This window comes from Ceratotherium simum, chromosome 33 (assembly GCF_057802395.1).
Source record: "Ceratotherium simum simum isolate JZ-2026a chromosome 33, ASM5780239v1, whole genome shotgun sequence".
NCBI classification, from domain to species: domain Eukaryota; kingdom Metazoa; phylum Chordata; class Mammalia; order Perissodactyla; family Rhinocerotidae; genus Ceratotherium; species Ceratotherium simum.
In genome coordinates, this window is record NC_141932.1 from 14,272,084 (window position 1) to 14,292,406 (window position 20,323).

General features: G+C 39.2%; 1 protein-coding gene across 1 annotated transcript in view; it reads right to left on the reverse strand.

Moving 5' to 3' along the window:
* The window catches only part of LOC101387423 (sulfotransferase 2A1-like), a 72,151-nt gene that overhangs the window by 6,337 nt on the left and 45,491 nt on the right, over positions 1–20,323 (reverse strand). Inside the window, exons 3-5 of the mRNA XM_087421918.1 lie at positions 12,759–12,967; positions 10,818–10,944; positions 706–800 (exon numbers count right to left, since the gene is read on the reverse strand). Coding sequence (XP_087278044.1) covers positions 706–800; positions 10,818–10,944; positions 12,759–12,967 — 431 coding nt within the window. The remainder of the gene's footprint in view (positions 1–705; positions 801–10,817; positions 10,945–12,758; positions 12,968–20,323) is intronic.

Here is a 20,323-nt window from a genome sequence, read left to right on the forward strand (position 1 = left end):
TTCATGTGGAGGTCACAGAGAATTGGACAGAAGTAGCCAGAGGAAGATGATAGGAAGTAATGTTTCTCAAGAGCAAAAGCCTGTGTTTACACTATTTTCTCTCTTCTCCAGGATACCACTAATGAGTAAAGTTCATCTTCCAATGGTTTAATCACTCTTACTGGTTTTGAACATCATATGATACCTTTTCCTGTCCATTACTGTTCAGTCTAGTACTGGCCTGTCAGAATAATTACACAGATTTATTTCATGACTTCATTTTTCTTCTCTCAGTCAATCTGGGATGTCATGCAATTGGACACATTTCTGGAACCAGACTTGTGTCCCCTAGTCCCATCTTCTTCCTCAGTCCCCTCCCACCACTAGATTATCAGCAGCATAATGTGTCCTACCCCAGAAATGTTAGACCCTTTGCCAGTGTGAGCATAACACATTGTACTCTGTCTCAGAGCATGAAAAAAATACCTTTAGATGTTGTAAGATGAAACAAAGATGAACACATGAAGAAAGAGAGCATGGAACTTGGGCAGTGTCAACCATAAGTAGGGCGATGAAGACAGGGAGCTATTCTTACTCCTAATGACCCTTCACAAGGCTAAACTTTGACTGAGAAGGTGGAATAGAGACACAGAGGAATGGAGGGAAGTTAGAGGAAGTGAAGATGGTGGTGAGAGGAAGTGTGCTAACCATAAGAACCATAGTTACCCGTTTCAGCTCTTCATAACTCAGTATCAGGAAGTTCTCCTTCCCTTTCATGGACATCCAGCCATGAATGTGGTCAAACCAGGATCCATATGGCACTGCATATTGGGGAGGCAGAAAGAAGGAGTATATTACAAACTCTGTGAAACCATGCATCCATCTATTATGTTCACTCTTGTGGGCACAATTAATAGCACAATGTCTCGCACACTTAGGCCTATCCTAACACTTTGCTGAATGAATGAGAGTAAAGATGGAAAACTATTACCCAATATCATGCACTTACCCTGTAATGAGCCTCATGCATTTGGAGGAGGCTCTGTACCAGTTTTCACACTTTCTTAGGGAGATCCTATCCAGAGAACTATGTGACTTGAGGATTGGTATTCTTGCTGCCCCATATCAGTTCAGTGTTTAGAATTTTTTGTTGATAAGTCATTCCCTTGAAGATATTTTTCACTCTTCTTGTCTTCATTGTTGCTATGATAATTATTGTTCCTTTGGAAATTATCTGTATTTGTTCTGGTTTAAGATTTTCTTCACTATTTTCTACTACAGCTTCCTTAGGGACCAGGTGAAGATATACTTGTAATAATTCTTTATGAGGCCAGGTGTTGTTCTTTAAACTGAGATTTCATCAATGCAGGAAATTCTCAGGCATGTTTACTTGAAAATTGCCTTTCTCCTTGCTTAATCCTGATCATAATTGTCTAGAAGACATTCTAAAAGTCCCTTTAGAAAACCCAGGCCCTGTAGTTAGTATATAAAATTTTATATTATCTTCTAGGGAGTAAATCTTCTCACTCCATCCTCCATATCCTAACTATTCTATACTATTGAATGGCTGTCTACCATGCCTGAGCCCTTCTTAACCCTGAGGTGTAGTGGGAAATTAATTATCAACTGAAAATTCTACTCCACTAAACTATCATTCAAGAATGAGCATAAAGGGCCGGCCCCATGGCTTAGCAGTTAAGTGCGCGCACTCTGCTACTGGCGGCCCAGGTTCGGATCCCAGGTGCGCACCGATGCACCACTTCTCCGGGCATGCTGAGGCCGCGTCCCACATACAGCAACTAGAAGGGTGTGCAACTATGACATAGAACTATCCACTGGGGCTTTGGGGAAAAAAAAGGAGGAGGATTGGCAATAGATGTTAGCTCAGAGCTGGTCTACCTCAGCAAAAAGAGGAGGATTAGCACAGATGTTAGCTCAGGGCTGATCTTCCTCACCAAAAAAAAAAAAAAGAATGAGCATAAAATAAAGACATTTTCAGGAAAAACACTGAGGGAATATACCACTTTTGTTATAAGAGATATAATTTAAGTTATACTCTATGAATAAACAAAGTGAATCCAGGAGGAAGGAACAACCAATGGGTCAAAGAGGAAATCAAAAGAGAAATTTTTAAAAGTCATGGAACAAACAAAAATGGAAGCACAAGATATCAAAACATATGGGATGAAGCAAAAGCAGTTCCAAGAGGTATGTTCATAGCTCTGAATGCCTACATTAAGAAAAAGAAAGATCTCTGGGAGCCATCCTGGTGGTGTAGTGGTTAAATGCTCGTACTCTGCTTTGGTGGCCCAGGGTTCATAGGTTCAGATCCCAGGCATGGACTTATGCACTGCTTTATCAATCCATGCTGCAGTAGCATCCCATATATAAAGTAGAGAGGATGGGCAGGATGTTATCCCAGTGCCATTCGTCCTCAGCAAAAAGAGGATGATTGGCAACAGATGTTAGCCCAGGGCTAATCTTCCTCACCAAAAAAAAAGAAAGAAAGAAAAAGAAAGATCTGGGGGAAGAAAAAAACTAACTTTACACTTCATGAACTAGAAAGAGAAAAACAAAATAAACCCAAAATTAGCAGAAGGAGGAAAAACAAAGACCAGAGCAGGAAAAAAATGAAATAGAGCCAGAAAACAATAGAAGAGATTAATGAAAATAAGAGCTGGTTTTTTAAAAAGATAAACAGAATTGAGAAACTTTTAGCTAGACTAACTAAGAAAAAAACAGTGCAGACTCAAATAAATCAAAGAAGTGAAAGAGGAGATATTACCACTGATGCCACAAAAACACAATGGATCATAAGAGACTGCTATGAACAATCACACCAACAAATTGGGTAGCCCAGAAAAAAATGGATAAATTCCTTGAAACACACAGTCAATCAAGACCGAATCATGAAGAAATAGAAAATCTGAATAGTCCAATAACAAGTAACGAGATTGAATCAGTAATCAAAAATCTCTCAACAAAAAAAACCCCAGGACCAGATGGTTTCCTGGTAAATTCTAGCAAACGTTTGAGGAAGATTAATGCCAACCCTTCACAAATTACAAAAAAAAATTGAAGAGAAGGTAATACTCCCAAACTCATTTTATGAGGCCAGAATTACCCTGATAACAAAGCCAAATAAGGACACTATAAGAAAAGAAAACTACAGGCCAATATTCCTGATAAATGTAGATCCAAAAATGCTCAACAAAATATTAACAACCTGAATTGAAGAGCACATTAAAAGGTTTATACATCACAGGATGCAAGGATGGTCCAACATATACAAACCAATAATGTGATATACCACATTAACAGAACAAAGGATAAAAATCATATAATCATTTCAGTAGTTGCAGAATAAGCATTTTAAAAAATTCAACATCCTTGTGATAAAAATTCTGAAGAAATTAGGGATAAAAAGAATGCTCTTCATCATAAGAAAGGTCACATATGAAAAGTCCACAGCTAACATCATACTTAATGGTAAAAACTTAAAAGACTTTCCTCTAAGATCAGGAAATAGACATGGATGTCCACTCTCACCATTTCTATTCAACATAGTACCAAAAGTCCTAGCCACAGCAATTAGGCAATTTTTAAAAAGACATCCAAATCACAAGGGAAGAAGTAAAATTATCTCTATTTGCAGATGACATTATCTTATACATAGAAAACCCTAAGGACTCTACCAAAAAACTGGTAGAACTAATAAATGAGCTTAGTAAAGTGGCAGGATGCAAAATCAACATATAAAAATCTGTCAAGTTTCTACACACTAACAATGACTATCTGAAAGAGAAATTGAGAAAAAATCCTATTTACTATAGTATCAAATACAATAAAACAATTAGGAGTAAATTTAACCAAGAAGGTGAAAGCCTTGTATACCGAAAACTAGAAGACATTGATGAAAGACATACATTGATGAAAGAGATTGAAAAGACACAAATGGAAAGATATCCTGTGCTCTTGGGTTGGAAATATTAATATTGTGAAAATGTCCATACTCCCCAAAGCAATCTACAGATTCAATGCAATCTTTATCAAAATTCCAATAGCATCTTTCACAGAAGTAGAAAACAAGTCCTAAAATTTGTATGAAACTACAAAAGACCCCAAATAGACAAAGCAATTCTGAGGAAAAAGAACAAGGCTGGAAAAGAAAGTCTCTTCAACAAACGGTGTTGGGAAAACTGGACAGCCACATGCAAAAAATGAAAGTAGACCCTTACCTTACACCATACACAAAAATTAACTCAAAATGGATTAAAGACTTGAATGTAAGACCTGAAACTATGAAACTTCTAGAAGAAAACATAGGCAATACACTCTTCGACATCGGTCTTAGCAACATATTTTCAAGCACCATGTCTGACCGGGCAAGAGAAACAATAGAAAAAATAAACAAATGGGACTACATCAAACTAAAAAGCTTCTGCACAGCAACAGAAACAATCGATGATTTGAAAAGGCAACCTATGGAATGGGAAAAAATATTTTCAAACCCCATAAACGATAAAGGGTTGATATCCCACATATATAAAGAACTCATACAACTCAATAGCAAAAAAACAAAATAGTGCTATTAGAAAATGGGAAAAGGTCCTGAATAGATAATTTTACAAAGAAGACATAAAAATGGCCAGTGGGTATATGAAAATGTGCTTAACATCACTAATCATCAAGGAAATACAATGCAAAGCAAAGCCACAGTGAGATATCACATCACACGTGTTACGATGGCTGTTATCAAAAAGACAAGAGATAACAAACGTTAGTGAGGATGTGGAGAAACAGGAATCCTTTATACACTGGGGGTGGGAATGTACGGTGCCATTACGGAAAACGGTATGGCAACTTCTCAAAAATTTAAAAATAGAACTACCATATGATCCAGCAATCCCATTCCTGGGTATATATCTGAAGGCATTGAAATCAGTATCTTGAAGAGATATCTGCACACCCATGTTTATTTTAGCATTATTCATAAAAGCCAAGATATGAAAACAACCTAATTGTCTTTGATGTATGAATGGATGAAGAAAATGTGGTATAAATACACAATGGGATATTATTCAGCTATAAAAAAAAAAAAAGAAGGAAATCCTGCTATTTGCAACAACATGGATGAACCTGGGGGGCATGAAGCTAAGTGATATAAGTCAGAGAAATAAGACAGAGAAAGACAAATACTATATGGTATCACTTATATGAGAATAAAAAAATGCAGATTTCATAGAAATAGAGAATAGAATGGTGGTTGCCAGGGGCAGTGGGGAGAAGGAAATGGAAGGAGATATAGGTGCATGGGTACAAATGTTCAGTTATAAGAATAAGTTCTGAGGATCCCATGTACAGCATGGTAACTATAGTTGATCTTTTGGTATTATGCACTTGAAAGTTACTGAGAGTAGATACTAAGCAGTCTCACCACACACACACACACACACACACACACACACATGCATGCACACACGCACAGACCTAACTATGTAAGGTGATGGATGTATTAATTATCTTGATCTTGGTAATCATTATACAATTTATAGGTATATCAAATAATCATGTTTAACTATATACAATTAAATTTTCAATTATTCCTCAATAAATTTAAAAATAACATTTTTGAATAATTACCTTTAAAATTAAGAACAAGGTAAATATTACCACTATCATCACTTCTATTTCATTCTTGTCCCAGAGCCCTGGCCAATGAGATAAGAGAAGAAAAACTAAAGACAACATAAGTGTATTAGAATGAACATTAACATCATTCCTTAAAGGTTATATTTTAAAATTCATAGAAAATCAAAGAGAATGTACAGGGAAACAATGAGAATTAAGAAGAGAGTTCATTCAGATTGGTGAATATCTGATCAACATTCAAAATCAGTTACATCCCCAAATCAGGCACAAACTGGAAAACGTAATTTTAAGATGTCATTAACCTGGAAGGAATGAAATACATCTAAAAAAGAATTTCAAGATTTTTATAGAAAAAAAATCATCATAAAAGATCACGTAATGTCTATATTACCTAAAGCAATCTACAGATTCAATGCAATCCCAATCAGAATCCCAATGACATTCTTCACGGAAATAGAAAAAGGAATACTAAAATTCATATGGGGCAACAAAAGACCCCGAATAGCTAAAGAAATGCTAAGAAAAAAGAACAAAGCTGGAGGCATCACAATTCCTGACTTCAAAACATACTACAAAGCAATAGTAATCAAAACAGCGTGGTACTGGTACAAAAACAGACACACAGATCAATGGAACAGAATTGAAAGCCCAGAAATAAAACCACACATATACAGACAGCTAATTTTTGACAAAGGAGCTAAAAACATACAATGGAGAAAGGAAAGTCTCTCCAATAAATGGTGTTGGGAAAACTGGACAGCCACCTGCGAAAGAATGAAAGTGGACCATCTGTTATTGCCATTCACAAAAATTAACTTAAAATGGATCAAAGACCTGAAAGTGAGACCTGAAACTATAAAACTCATAGAAGAAAATATAGGCAACACACTATTTGACATTGGTCATAAAGGAATCTTTTCGGATATTATGCCTACCCAGACTAGGGAAACTAAAGAAAAAATAAGCAAGTGGGACCTTATCAGATTAAAGAGCTTCTACAAGACAAATGAAACTGGAATCAAAGTGAACAGACAACCCACCAGCTGGGAGAAAATATTTGCAAATCATATATCCAAGAAGGGGTTAATCTCCATGATATATAAAGAACTCACACAACTGAACAACAAAGAAACAAACAACCCGATCAAAAAACGGACAGAGGATGTGAACAGACATTTTTCCAAGGAAGATATACAGATGGCCAATAGGCACAGGAAAAGATATTCAACGTCACTAATCATCAGGGAAATGCAAATCAAAACTACACTAAGATATCACCTCACGCCTGTTAGAATGACTATAATCACCAAGACAAAAAACAACAAATGTTGGAGAGAATGTGGAGAAACAGGAACCCTCATACACAGCTTGTGGGAATGAAAACTGGTGCAGCCTCTATGGAAAACGGTATGGAGATTCCTCAAAAAATTAAAAATAGAAATACCCTATGATCCAGCTATCCCACTACTGGGAATCTATCCAACGATCATGAAATCAACAATCCAAAGAGGCTTATGCACCCCTATGTTCACTGCAGCATTATTCACTATAGCCAAGAAGTGGAAGCAACCCAAGTGTCCCTCGACTGATGATTGGATCAAGAAAATGTGGTATATATATACAATGGAATACTACTCAGCCATAAAAAAAAGACAAAATCGTCCCATTTGCAACAACATGGATGGAGCTGGAGGGTGTTATGTTAAGTGAAATAAGCCAGAAAGAGAAAAACAAACACCATATGATCTCACTCATATGTGGAATATAAACCAACACATGGACAGAGAAAACTGTATTGTGGTTACCAGGGGCAATGGGGGTAGATGTGGGCACAAGGGGTAAAGGGAGACATGTATATGGTGATGGACAAACAAAAATGTACAACCAAAAATTTCACAATGTTATAAACTATTAAAACATCAATTAAAAAAAGGAAGGATAAACAATGTCTATAAATGCAGAGATAAACTAAGTAAAATATGCCAGTTCTCCACTAATTATTCTGTTAAATTACTAAAATGACAATCATAACAATACTGACAATAACGAGTGTCACTGAGGATGTGGAGTATCAGGAACTGTCATATGCTATTTGTGGGAGTAAAAAGTAAATTCATATGACCACTCTGCAAAATAGTTTGATACTATATTTAAAATTGAAAATTCACATTTGCTATGCTTCAGCGGTTCTACACTCAGATGTAAATCAGAAAGAAAGTCACGCACACGTGCACCAAAGAAGCTTTATTCCCAATAGCTCTAAAATTGAAACACTCATTTAATTTCTAATTTTGGACATACAGAGTACTGGGAGAAGCATTTGATCAAAAAGCTATAGTAATCCCCAGTTATCTGAGGTTTCACTCTTTGTGGTTTCAGTTACCCACAGTCTACCTCTGTCTGAAAATATTAAATGGAAAGTTCCAGAAATAAACAATTCATAAGTTTTAAATTGTGTGCCATTCTCAGTACTGTGATGAAATCGCATGCTGTCCGACTCCGTCCTACCCAGGACATCAATGATCCTTTTGTTCAGCATATCCACACTGTACGCTGTACGGATATGCTACCCGCCCCTTAGTCACCTGGTAGCCATCTCAGCTATCAGATCAACTGTCTCAGGATTGCAATGCTTATGTTCAAGTAACCCTTATTTTACTTAATAATGGCCCCAAAGCACAAGAGTAGTGACGCTGACAATTTGTATATGGCAAAGAGAAGCTGTAAAGTACTTACTTTAAGTGAAAAGGTGAAAGTTCTCCACTTAAGGAAAAAAATCATACGCTGAGGATGCTAAGATCTACAGTAACTCTTATTACAGTATATTGTTATAATTGTTCTATTTTATTGTTATTTATTGTTGTTAATCTCTTACTGTGTCTAATTTATAAATTAAACTTTATCATAAGTATGTATGTATATGAAAAAACATAGTAATATATAGGGTTCAGTACTATCCATGGTTTCTGGCACCCACTAGGGGTCTTGGAATGTATCCCTCATGGATGAGGGGGAACTACTGTAATGGCGTCAGTGATGCTTGCAAATAGCAATTATGGTTCATTCATTTTGATTGTCCCTTTGGTCAAACCTAACTTAGTGTTCACCTGCTGGTATGGTCAGCCTTGGGTGGTGGGACCCAGAGTAGAGGAGCACACAGCCAGGAAAGCTTGCTTGGAGTCTTTTGAGAGGGAATTCTAGGGTTCAAATTTCCCAGAGCATGAGTGATGAAAGGATTGCAAGCTTGAGGAGTCCTATAGACTCCTTATCTTGCTGAGGAGGAAACGTGTCCAGAGCAGGGAACCCCCTAAGGCTTTGTTTTCATGTATGATCCAGAGCTCTGCTCTAGGACCTAGGGTCCATAACATGGACTTCTGTTGCCTGGGTCTAAGGACAAAATTTCCTAGGACTTAAATTCCCAAGGTTTCTTCATTGGCATTGGGGAAAGGTTCAGACTGACCATCTACAGGGCTGCAGAAAACTCAGGATATTGGTATTAGCTGATAACAACAAAGATTTTGGTGTTGGTGGTTCTTGACTGGATAAGAAAGAGGCATGTGTGTGAGTTTTAAGGCACAGATAAGCAAGATATTGGCATAGTGGTGAGGTTTACAGGACATGTCTTCATCACCTATGACTGTTGATTGGGCTTTCCTGGATTCCTGGTGACAGCTGAAGCACAATTCAGACTACTTTATGCACCAAATGGCAAGATCAAATATAGCATTGATGAGGTGGGGTGTTCTCTTTATGTCTGGGCTTCCACCATAGGGTTTCACTGTTACCTTTTTTCTGAAAGAGGAACCTGAAGGAAAGCAGGAGATAGGGCTGACAAGTTCAGCCAGGATCAGCTCAATAAGAAATACAACTACCAGGCTTTGCAGATTGGACTTTATGCTGAGGGCAAACAATTCAGGAAATGTGAACTGTTCAATATCTAACAGACAATTAAACCTAGCCTAGAAGGGCCAAAGTGCGTGAGGTGTGGACACCAATAATGAGTCTGTTACATGAATCTGGGTGAGAAGTAACAGTGGCTCTGGTTAATAAAGCACAAATAGAAGGGGTAGCAAATAAATATTCATTATTTAAAAAACATGTATTAGCTGCTTACCACGTGGCAAGCACCACTCTAGGACCTGGGGTCAAGAATGAACAACTCAAAGAGCTTACATTTTAGTGGGGAGACACATGGAATAAACAAATAAATAGAATACATACATAGAATACATACTCATTGGTGATGAGTACTAAGGGAAAAAAAAGATAAGACTCTAGAGATGGGGAAGGATGCTATTTTATATAGTATTGAAGGATGACTTCCCTAAATACAAGAACATTTTAGCAGAGATTAGAAGAAGAAAGATATTAGTCAACGTTGTCGGACTTGGATAATAAATAGATAAAGGAAAGTGGTGAAGGGCATGGGAGAGTGGGATGGGAAACAGATGACACTTTTTGAGACATCAGAGTCATGCTAACTTTGGGTGTGGGGTGGTTCTATTAATTGAATAAGATCAACCTGCAGTGAGAGCATTCTGGGATGTGAGGAGAAATGTGTTCATGTTTGCACATATTGAGTTACAGGTGTCTGTGGCTCTCTCTAGTGAAGATGACCATGGGCTGTTAGGGAAACAGGTCTGAAGCCAGGGAGACATATAACAGCTCAGATATGGAACTCATCATGTAGTTTTGAGGAAAAAAATGCAAAATTTCAAGTATCTGAGAAAGCCTAGAATTTCTGCATAATTAAATGTATAGAGATCCAACAGTAATGCATACACTTTTGAGACAGATAGGACAATAGGATTAAGGAAGTTTTAGAAAGATGCATCTAAAAAATGGTGGAAAGTCAGGACTGTGTTGTCCAGGAAGCCAGTGAAAAGCTGACTTTCAGAAAGTCACGAATGAGAGTAGAGAAGATTACCAGTGCTCTGTGTTAGTATTAAACAGGCCTGGAGACTCAGAACATAGCTAGGATGGATTACGATGGGGCAAGCTGAAAGGGTGGCTGGAGTTCCGCTGCTCTGCAGGACAGAATGTGGACTTTGAAAATTTGGGTCCAATGGTGAGGCAGCCTTATACCCCCAGGATGGTGAGATGTAGAGATCTCAGGTTGGATGTAAGATGAGGTCTGATAAAGGCCTCTGACAATCCCCCAGCTTCCATATTTTACATTCACTCACCATTTCCTTGGATGAACCATTCAAAATATTCTTCCATTGACTCTGGTTTCTTAACAAACTTCGAAATACTCCAGAAAAAATAACCAGACACGAGAATATCTCTGGGATTTCTGATGAGATAAATCAGCTTAAAGAGAAAAATGGGCAAACAAAAACTCAATACAGTCATTTCTCATCCTTCTTGATCTTCCTAAAAATGGAGAAAAAGCCAATTCCTAGAAAATACCTATTAAAGATCAATGAATTCTTTCAATAAATTTGTTGTTGCATTCATTAACAAATACGTATTTTTAAGAGTCTATGACTCCCACAGTCACTGTGGGAATATTAAGAATATAACAATGAAAGAGGAAAGCATTGTCTCTTCCCTCTTGGCTATCATAGTCTACTCACAATGGGAAGCAACTGGAGATTACAAAGGGTGAGTGGTATTGTATCTTTGTAGTATAGTTTAAAGAATACTACCAGGAGAATGGATTAATAAACTGTGCTATATTCAGAGATACAGAAGACATTCATATAGTATAAGTATATTTATAAGAAGATCAAGAACAAGCAAAACTAATCTATAGAGTTAGAAGTCAGGGGAATGGTCACCTCCGCGGGTGGGCAGTGATTGGGGAGGTGCATGAGGCAATTTTCTAGGGGAGTGAAAATGTTCTAAACCTGGATCTGGAAGATAGTTACCTGATTAGCAGACATTTGGTCCTGTGCAAAGTGTCCATAAGACACTGAGTCCACAGCAAGAGGACCTTGATATTTGGTTATATTTGGTCCTGTACAAAATGTCCATGGAGACATTGGGTCCACACACCAGAAGGTCTTTAGTATTTCATTCTGTCCAAAACCATTTGTCATGGACCAAATATGCTCATGGATGTTTTGGATAGGACCAAATGTCAAGGACTTTTTGCCATGGACCAAATGTTTATGAATGTTTATGGATGTTGCAGGACCAATGTCCTGCAAGGATTTAACCCAGTGGGGTACAAATGTAAACATTCAACAAGCTAATACGTAATATTAGTGCACTCATACAGACACATACATGCAAGGACACTTGGCCTTTGAACATCTGACTTATACTCTGGATTCTGCACCAAATTCCTTTGTGACATTACTCTAGGCCTCCATTTCCCCATGCAGGGATTTAACAAACACCAATAAGACACACGTAAATGAGTGTATTGTAAAGAAGCTTGGGAAGTGATGGGTTAAAAAAAAACTTCATTGTGCAGCAACACATTGTGAAATTTCCAAGAGAGGAGAATATTATTCTAAGCTTCATAACCTAATTTAAGCATAAAAATTTTTAAAAATCACAAACCAATGAGCACCTTCTGGGAAAGTATGTTTCTAAAAACATTCTGAGATATGCTAGATCCTGGATACCCATGGTCCCTCCTGGGGATCATCTGTCAGCCCCATGAGAGATTCCTGTGTCTGCTGAGCTCAACAGACAGCTACACATAGGAAGACATAGTGGGTAGAAAAACCAGCCATGATGCCAGAGAAATCTCCCTGGATTTAGGCATTGATTTATGAATGGGCTGCTTCCCATCTGGGCAACTCTATGTCTGGTGCTTTTACCTAAGTGGCAGGAGGCATTTACTTAATTAAGATTGGCTATTTTTTAGAGCAACAGAGGGGGGTAATCTAGTATTTAACACAGTTATAAATTTTGATTGGGTTTAAAACATGGTTTTCTAAGATTCTGGTGTTGTCATTTCACATTCCTCTGGTTTACATCTGGTTCCTATAACCTGTGGAGGGGTCTACACCCTATACTCAAGTGTGGTCCCTGGCATCACCAATGCAGAATCTCAGGCCCACCCCAGACCTGCTGGATGAGGCTGCATTTCACCCAGATCTCCAGGGGAGTCCCGGGCACATTAGAGGGTGGAAAGCATTGACCAAACATCTTGACCATTGAGCACTGACCTTGGTCTTGGAACTGAAGAGAGACTTGGGGATGAGTTGGATGGGGAGGTGGGTGGTGATGAGGCGGGGGCCTTCCTTATCCTTTAGTATGTTATACCCATACTCAGCCTCTACCCAGGGTGAGCGTTCCCAAATGGGCACAGATTGGATCCACTTGGGATCCCCCTTGGAGCGAATCAGGCAGAGAATTTCAATCAACCAGTTCGTTCCTGGAGAAACAAGGAAAAATGATGGTCACTCATTTTAATCTGGCTTTTTAAAAACTTGTGATAAAATATACATAACACAAAATGTTCCATCTTAACCACTTTCAAGTGCACAGTTCAGTAGTGCTAAGTACATTCACATTGTTGTACAACCATCTTGCAAAACTGAAACTCTGTACCCATTCAACAACAGCTCTCCATTTTCCGTCCCTCCAGTCCCTGCCAGTCCCTGGCAACCACCATTCTACTCTCTGTTTTAATGAGTTGGATTACTCTGGATACCTCACTGAAGTGGAATCCTGCCATATTTGTCCTTCTGTGACTGGTTTATTTCTCTCAGCATAATGTCCTCACAGTTCACCCATGTTGCAGAGCATATCAGGTCTTTTTAAGGCTGAGTAATATTCCTTTATGCGTATATACTGCATTTTGTTTATCCATCTGCCAATGGACATTTGGGTTGGTTCCACCTTTTGGCTATTTGCTTAAATCCTTTTAACTTGTTCTCATTGCCCTTGGCTTTACACCACCTCACCACTTCCAATGTCTTCAGCCTCAGTCTTTGTCCAATTTGCAGTCCCTCTATTCCTCTCCCCTCGTAGAAATATGATCCACATCCTTTCAATTCCATGAATTTGCCAGGCTCTTTTCTAATTTCTGATCATGTCCATGCTGATACCTTTACCTGAAAATATCCCCTTTCACTAGCTTCACATTCCTTTTTTTTTTTTCTATTGGTGAGGAAGATTGGCCCTGAGCTCACATCTGTGTCCATCTTCCTCTATTTTGTATGTGGGATACTGCCACAGCATGTCTTGATGAGCAGTGTGTAGGTCCATGCCTGGGGTCCAAACCTGCAAACTCGGGACCACCGAAGCAGAGCATGTGAACTTAACCACTATGCCACTGGGCTGGCGCCTTCACATTCACTTTTTCATCTCAATTTAGATGCTATTTCTTCTACTTTTTGTATTTGGCCGTAAACATTGTTTATTCATCTCTTCTCATTTTACAGAAGTATAACTGACAAAGAAAAATTACATAGATTTAAGATGTACAATGCAATGATTTGATATATATATACATTCTGAAATAATGACCACAATCGAGCTAATTAACATATCCATCATCTCACATAATTACCTTTTTTACCCCTATTTCTTCTATAAGGACTTCACTGGTCATCCTCCTCCATTCCTCCATGCAAACACCTGACTCTGCTTAGGACTCACTCCTATGGGTTCCCCTAACACCTTAGATTACCCCTGTGGACACTCATCTTACTGTGTAACTGCCTGGCTGAAGCCTTTTCTATAATGTAAAAGACATCAGGGCACAGCTCTAGTCCCCCACAGTGTCATGTATTGTCTGGCATGTAGAAAGCACTCCATTCATCTACTGAGTAAATGAAGCACGTGGTCTCAGCCTGTCTCAGTATGTGATCCTGCTTCCTTACCAGATTTGGGGAAAGCCACTATTAAGACATCTTCATCCTTAAACACAAAATTCTCCCACTCTTCTCTCAGGAGTTCGGGTATGAAATCAACAGCAGGGAGAGGTATCCCTTTAAACCACAAGTACTTGTCTGACATTGTGATGAGCTCTTTGTTCCTGGTGTTAGAGTCTCAGCTGTAGCCACAATTGGAGGTTGTGGCAGCTGCTGCGAGATCAGCTTTTATAGCAAAGATTAAACAATTATTAACCTCTCCAGATTTGTTGAGGAAGTGTCTGCTGATAAAGAAATGTAAATACTGTAACTAACAGTTGGTCAGTTCCAAGGTTGATAACTGAACAACCGTAAAGTCATTGAGAGAACATTCTAGGATAATCTAAGTTTGAACATGGAAGGGAACAAGGAATTCAATAACAAGCCCAAGGATGAAGAAATATTGGCAAATTTTTAAAATATTTTTCATAAGCTTTATTTTTTAGAACAGTGTTAGATGTATTGGAAAATTGCAAAGATAGTAGAGAGAGTTCCCATAGTCCATACTTGATTCAGAAGTCCTTGTCTTTTCCCTAGCGTCCTTTCTCCATTCCACGATCCCATCCAGACACCACACCAGGTTGAGTCGTCATGTCTCCTCAGGCTCCTCTTGGCTGTGACAGCTTCTCAGACTTTCTTTGTTTTTGATGATCTTGACAGTTTTCAGGAGCACTGGTCAGATATTTTGGAGAAGTCCCTCCATTGGGGTTTGCAGGATGTTTTTCTCATGATTAGACTGGGTGTATGGGTTTTTGAGGAGGAAGTTGATGGAGGTAAAACACCATTATCATCATGTTTCAGGGGTAAATACTGTCCACGTGACTATCACTGTTGATGTTGACCTTGATCACCCAGCTGAGGTAACATTTGTCACATTTTCCTACTGTAACTTTACTCTCGCCCTTTTTATGGGAGCATATTTAAAACATGAAGTCTGGGTCTGAATGTATTCATGAGTGCACATTGTATAAACTCCAAGTGAGGGATATTCTACAAGATAATTGGCCAGTTCTATTCAAATTGTCAAATTGTTATGAAAAACAAAGTAAGGCTGAGGCTACGTTCCAGATTAAAGGAACATGTAAACTAAATCCTGGATTGGATCCTGGACCACAAAAAATGCTGTCATTATTGGGAGAATTGGCGACATTTGAATATACAATGTGGATTAGATAATACTATTGCATCAATGCTAAATTCCCTGATTTCTGTAATTTTACTGTGGTTTTATAGGAAATATCTTTGTGTTTAGAAAATATAAAAGAATAATCTCTTTTGTGCTTTAGACTCACACAGATGTGGGGTTGGATTTATACTAAACTATCCTGGACTACAGGATCCAGCTCTCCTTTGCCATTTAATCATTAACATGCTGAGAATTTATTAAATGCTTTCAGGTTTTAGGGACTGGGCTAAGGGAATTCTCATATGTACCACACAGAAAATCAGAATAGCAATGGTTATTTCATTGGCCCCACCCTTCTTTTTCCCAGTCAAGGACTCTAAGGGCCATGTCTCCACATGTTCACACAACAATCAAAAGGGAGTGTGCCCACCGAATATATGGAATCTTGACTCTAGAACTAAGAGAAACATATAGGTTTCTACCCTGTCCCTGTGGGCTTCAGTTATCTAACATTAAGACCACCTAATTAATTATCTGAACCCAAATTTCAAAGCAACAATGTTGAAACTATACACCTCCTCCCTGTGCCCCCTGTGTCCCCAGATGTGGTTCAAGAAATGCTGGGCAAAGACTCTAGGGTGCAGTAACTGCCCAGGTGAGTGCTCCGGTCACCAAGGCCCTAGTTTCTGTGGGCCCACTCCACGTAGAGCCGTGAAATTTCTCCCAGTAGCAGAGCACAGCATCTCCAGCCCCTGCCCCAGCCTGGCCTCAGGACCCCTATGCCTGGTAGTTCTCTCCAGACCCTTTTGACCTCTTCGAGGGACTGTTACCCCACCAGGTCCGTTTTTGCCCACAGCCCAGAAAGCCAATCACTGAGACAATGAGATTGCAGAGAGAGAGGGTTTAATCACAAGGCAGTCAAGTGAGGAAAATGGGAGAACAAGTCTCAAATCTGCCTCCCCGAAAATAGGGACACAGAGGTATTTATGGGGAAGCGGGCAAGGTGGTCTGAAATGATTGAGGTGAGGAGAGATGAGGTAATTGATGATCTGTGCAAGCGTAGTCAGGCTTCATGCCTCTCTGTAGGGCACATGTTCACAGAATGGTGGCATTAGCATGCCCTGAGGGCGGAGTTCCAACCTCTTGCCATCAAAATGTCGCTTATCAGACACACGTCTGCATGGGCACAGTTGAAGGGTTGGTGGTCTCAATTCAGCCAGAAGTGGACAAGGGGTTCAGTTCCTGAAAAATATAGCTCACACACCCATTACCATGGTGACCCCGGCTCCAGGGGGATGTTACCTAAGGAACCTAGTGGGAGTCAGATAGCATATTGCCTAAACAGCACAGTTAACCACGGGTAAGTTTACCATGCAGATTTAAGTCATCGCCTTCTGTTCTGATAAGTTTCTACATAAGGCCCTTCCCCCCCCCCCTTCTTCCTGGTACAGGGAAGAAGATACCTTTACAAGTGGAGATTTTCTTTACAAATGTAAATGTCTTTTATAAAGGGCAACCAGAGCTAAGAATGGGCTTAGCACGGACTCACCCAGACAAGGAGATGTCTATGGTAATGGCCTGTTCTGGGGTCAGGGCTCCCATCCCAAATTCCTTTGGTTAGTTAGTGGGGGTGGGGCCAATTCTGATCCCCCATAGTTACTAGCTGCTTAATCATCAATGGCTAACTGTTTGCCGGTTTCAGGATCCTCCTCCTCCTCCATGTCTGAATACTGAGAGGAGAATGACTTTGTGAATGAGAACGACTCGGGCCTTAGGATGTTACAGGATTTATACAGGCTTCTGTCCCTGAAAAACCCTGTAGATCTCCCCGGACCAGGGGGGACAAGGGTGTCATCAGCCTTGCGGGTGCGGGAAGCAGTGGCGGGCTGGTCTTCACAGCTGGTTACTCCTCTGCAGCGCCGACGCACCTCCATTCATCCAACCTGTGGAAGGGGCGTTTGCTTGTTCACTGTGCGTCCATCCGGTGTCCCACTGCTCTGAAAGTTATTAGAATTATTATTAGAATGCACTGAGCTTTCCAATCTAAGTTTAATATTTATTTATTCTTTCATTTGGTTGTTTACAAAGACTCTCTAGGAATTGGTACTGTTTAACCACAGAGGACTTATGTACGTCTTTCTGTAGGTTTATTTGTAGTACTTCATCTTTATTACTGCCTGACATTTTAGATGGTATTTTTTAATTGAAAAAAAATCTGTTTCTCTTGTATATATGATTCAGTTGATATATTTATTTTGTATCCAGGGACCTGGCTCAATTTGTTTTTTATTGTGGTAACATTGGTTTATAACATTGTATAAATTTCAAGTGTGCATCATTATACTTCTGTTTCTGCATAGATTACATCATGTTCACCACCCAAAGACTAATTACAATCTGTCACCACACACTGTGCCTAACCATCCCTTTCACCCTCTTCCCTCCCCACTTCCCCTCTGGTAACCACCAGTCCAATCTCTGTCTCTATGTGTTTGTTGTTGTTGGTAGCAGTGGAATAGCTGGGTCATATGGTAGTTCTATTCTTAATTTTTTGAAGAATCTCCATGCTGTTTTCCACAGTGGCTGCACCAGTTTGCACTCCCACTAGCAGTGCATGAGAGTTCCCTTCTCTCCACATCCTCTCTAACACTTGTTGTTTCCTGTCTTTTTAATTATAGCCAATCTGACAGGAGTGAGGTGACACCTCATTGTAGTTTTGATTTGCATTTCCCTGATAGTTAATGATGTTACACATCTTTTCATGTGCCTGTTGGCCATCTGTATAGCTTCTTTGGAGAAATGTCTGTTCAGGGCTTTTGCCCATTTTTTAATTGGGTTGTTAGTTTTATTGTTGTTGAGATATATGAGTTCTTTATATATTTTGGAGATTAACCCCTTATCAGATATATGGTTTGCAAATATCTCCTCCCAATTCTTAGGTTGTCCTTTCATTTCATTCAACCATTTGTTGGCTCCTTCGTCAAAAATTAGCTGTAGTCTTAAATTTATTGAGGTTTGCCTTGTTTCCCAACATATGATCTATCTTTGAGAATGTTCCATGTGCACTTGAGAAGAATGAGTATTCTGATGGTTTTGGATGGAATGTTCTATTGATATCTATAAAGTCCATCTAGTCTAGTGTTTCATTTAAGGCCACCATTTCCTTGTTGACTTTCTGTCTGGATGATTTATCCATTGATGTAAGTGGGGTGTCGAGGTCTCCTACTATTATTGTAACGCTGTCAATTTCACCCTTTGGGTCTGTTAGTAGTTGCTTTATATTCTTTGGTGCTCCTACATTAGGTGCATATGTGTTCATAAGTGTTATTTCCTCTTCATGGAATGTCCCTTTTATCATAATATACAGCCCCTCTTTGTCTCTCATTGCCTTTTTTATCTTGAAGTCTGCTTTGTCTAATATAAGTAGGGCAACACTTTCTTTTGCTTGTCATTTGCTTGGAGTATCATCCTCCATCCCTTCACTGTGACCCTATGTCTTTAGAGCTGAAATATGTTTCCTGGAGGGAGCATATTATTGGGTCTTGTGTGTGTGTGTGTGTGTGTGAGGAAGATCAGCCGTGAGCTAACATGTGCCAATCCTTCTCTTTTTGCTGATAAAGACTGGCCCTGGGCTAACATCCATGCCCATCTTCCTCCACTTTATATGGGATGCCGCCACAGCATGGCTTGACAAGTGGTGCGTTGGTGTGCACCCAGGATCCAAATTGGTGAACCCCGGGCCACCGCAGTGGAGCGCACGCACTTAACCACTTGTGCCACCAGGACAGCCCCAGTTGGGTCTTGTTTTTTAATCCATCCAGCCACTCTGGTAAGTTCAATCCATTTACATTTAGAGTGATTGTTGATATTGGAGGTCTTAATACTGCCATTTTATCTCATTTTCTGGTTGTTCTATATTTCCATGGTTTCCTTTCCCTTGTATTTCTGACTACCATTTCAGTTTGGTGGGTTTCTATGATGGTTTCCCCAGTTTTCTCTTTATTTATGATTTGTGGCTCTATTCTGATTCTTTGTTTACTGGTTACCATAAGATTTGTATAAATGATCTCATAGATGTGATAGTCTATTTTCTGATAGCCTCTTATCTCCTTTACCCTAAGCACATTCTACCCTTTTCCTCTTCCCCTCTGAGTTATTATTCTTTTCTGTGTTGTGAGTTTGTGACTAAATTGAAGTGTTTATAGTTCTTTTTGATGCTTTCCTTCCCTTTATCTTTTATGTTATAATTGTTTGCTAACCTGTTCTGATAGAGAGCTGCAATTTTCTGATTTTGTCTATCTATTTATCTCCTTGCTCAAAGCTTTGTAAATCTTTGCCTTTGCATTTCAGGTAGGAGGGCTTCCTTCATCATTTCTTGTAAGGGAGGTCTACTGGCAATGAACTCCCTCAGCTCTTGTTTATCTGGAAAAGCTACTATTTCTCCAATGTATCTGAAGGATAGTTTCACTGGATAGAGTATTCTTGGCTAAAAGTTTTTGTCTTTCAGTATTTTGGATATATCATTCCATTCCCTCCTAGCCTGTAAGGTTTCTGCTGAGAAATGCACTGAAAGCCTGATAAGGGTTCCTCTGTAGGTTATTCTCTTCTGCATTGCTGCCCTTAATATTTTTTCTTTCTCATTGACTTTTCCCAGTCTTAATATTATATGCCTTGGAGAAGGTCTTTTTGCATTGATGTAGTTAGGAGTTCTATTGGCTTCATGTACTTGTAAGTCCAGTTCCTTCCC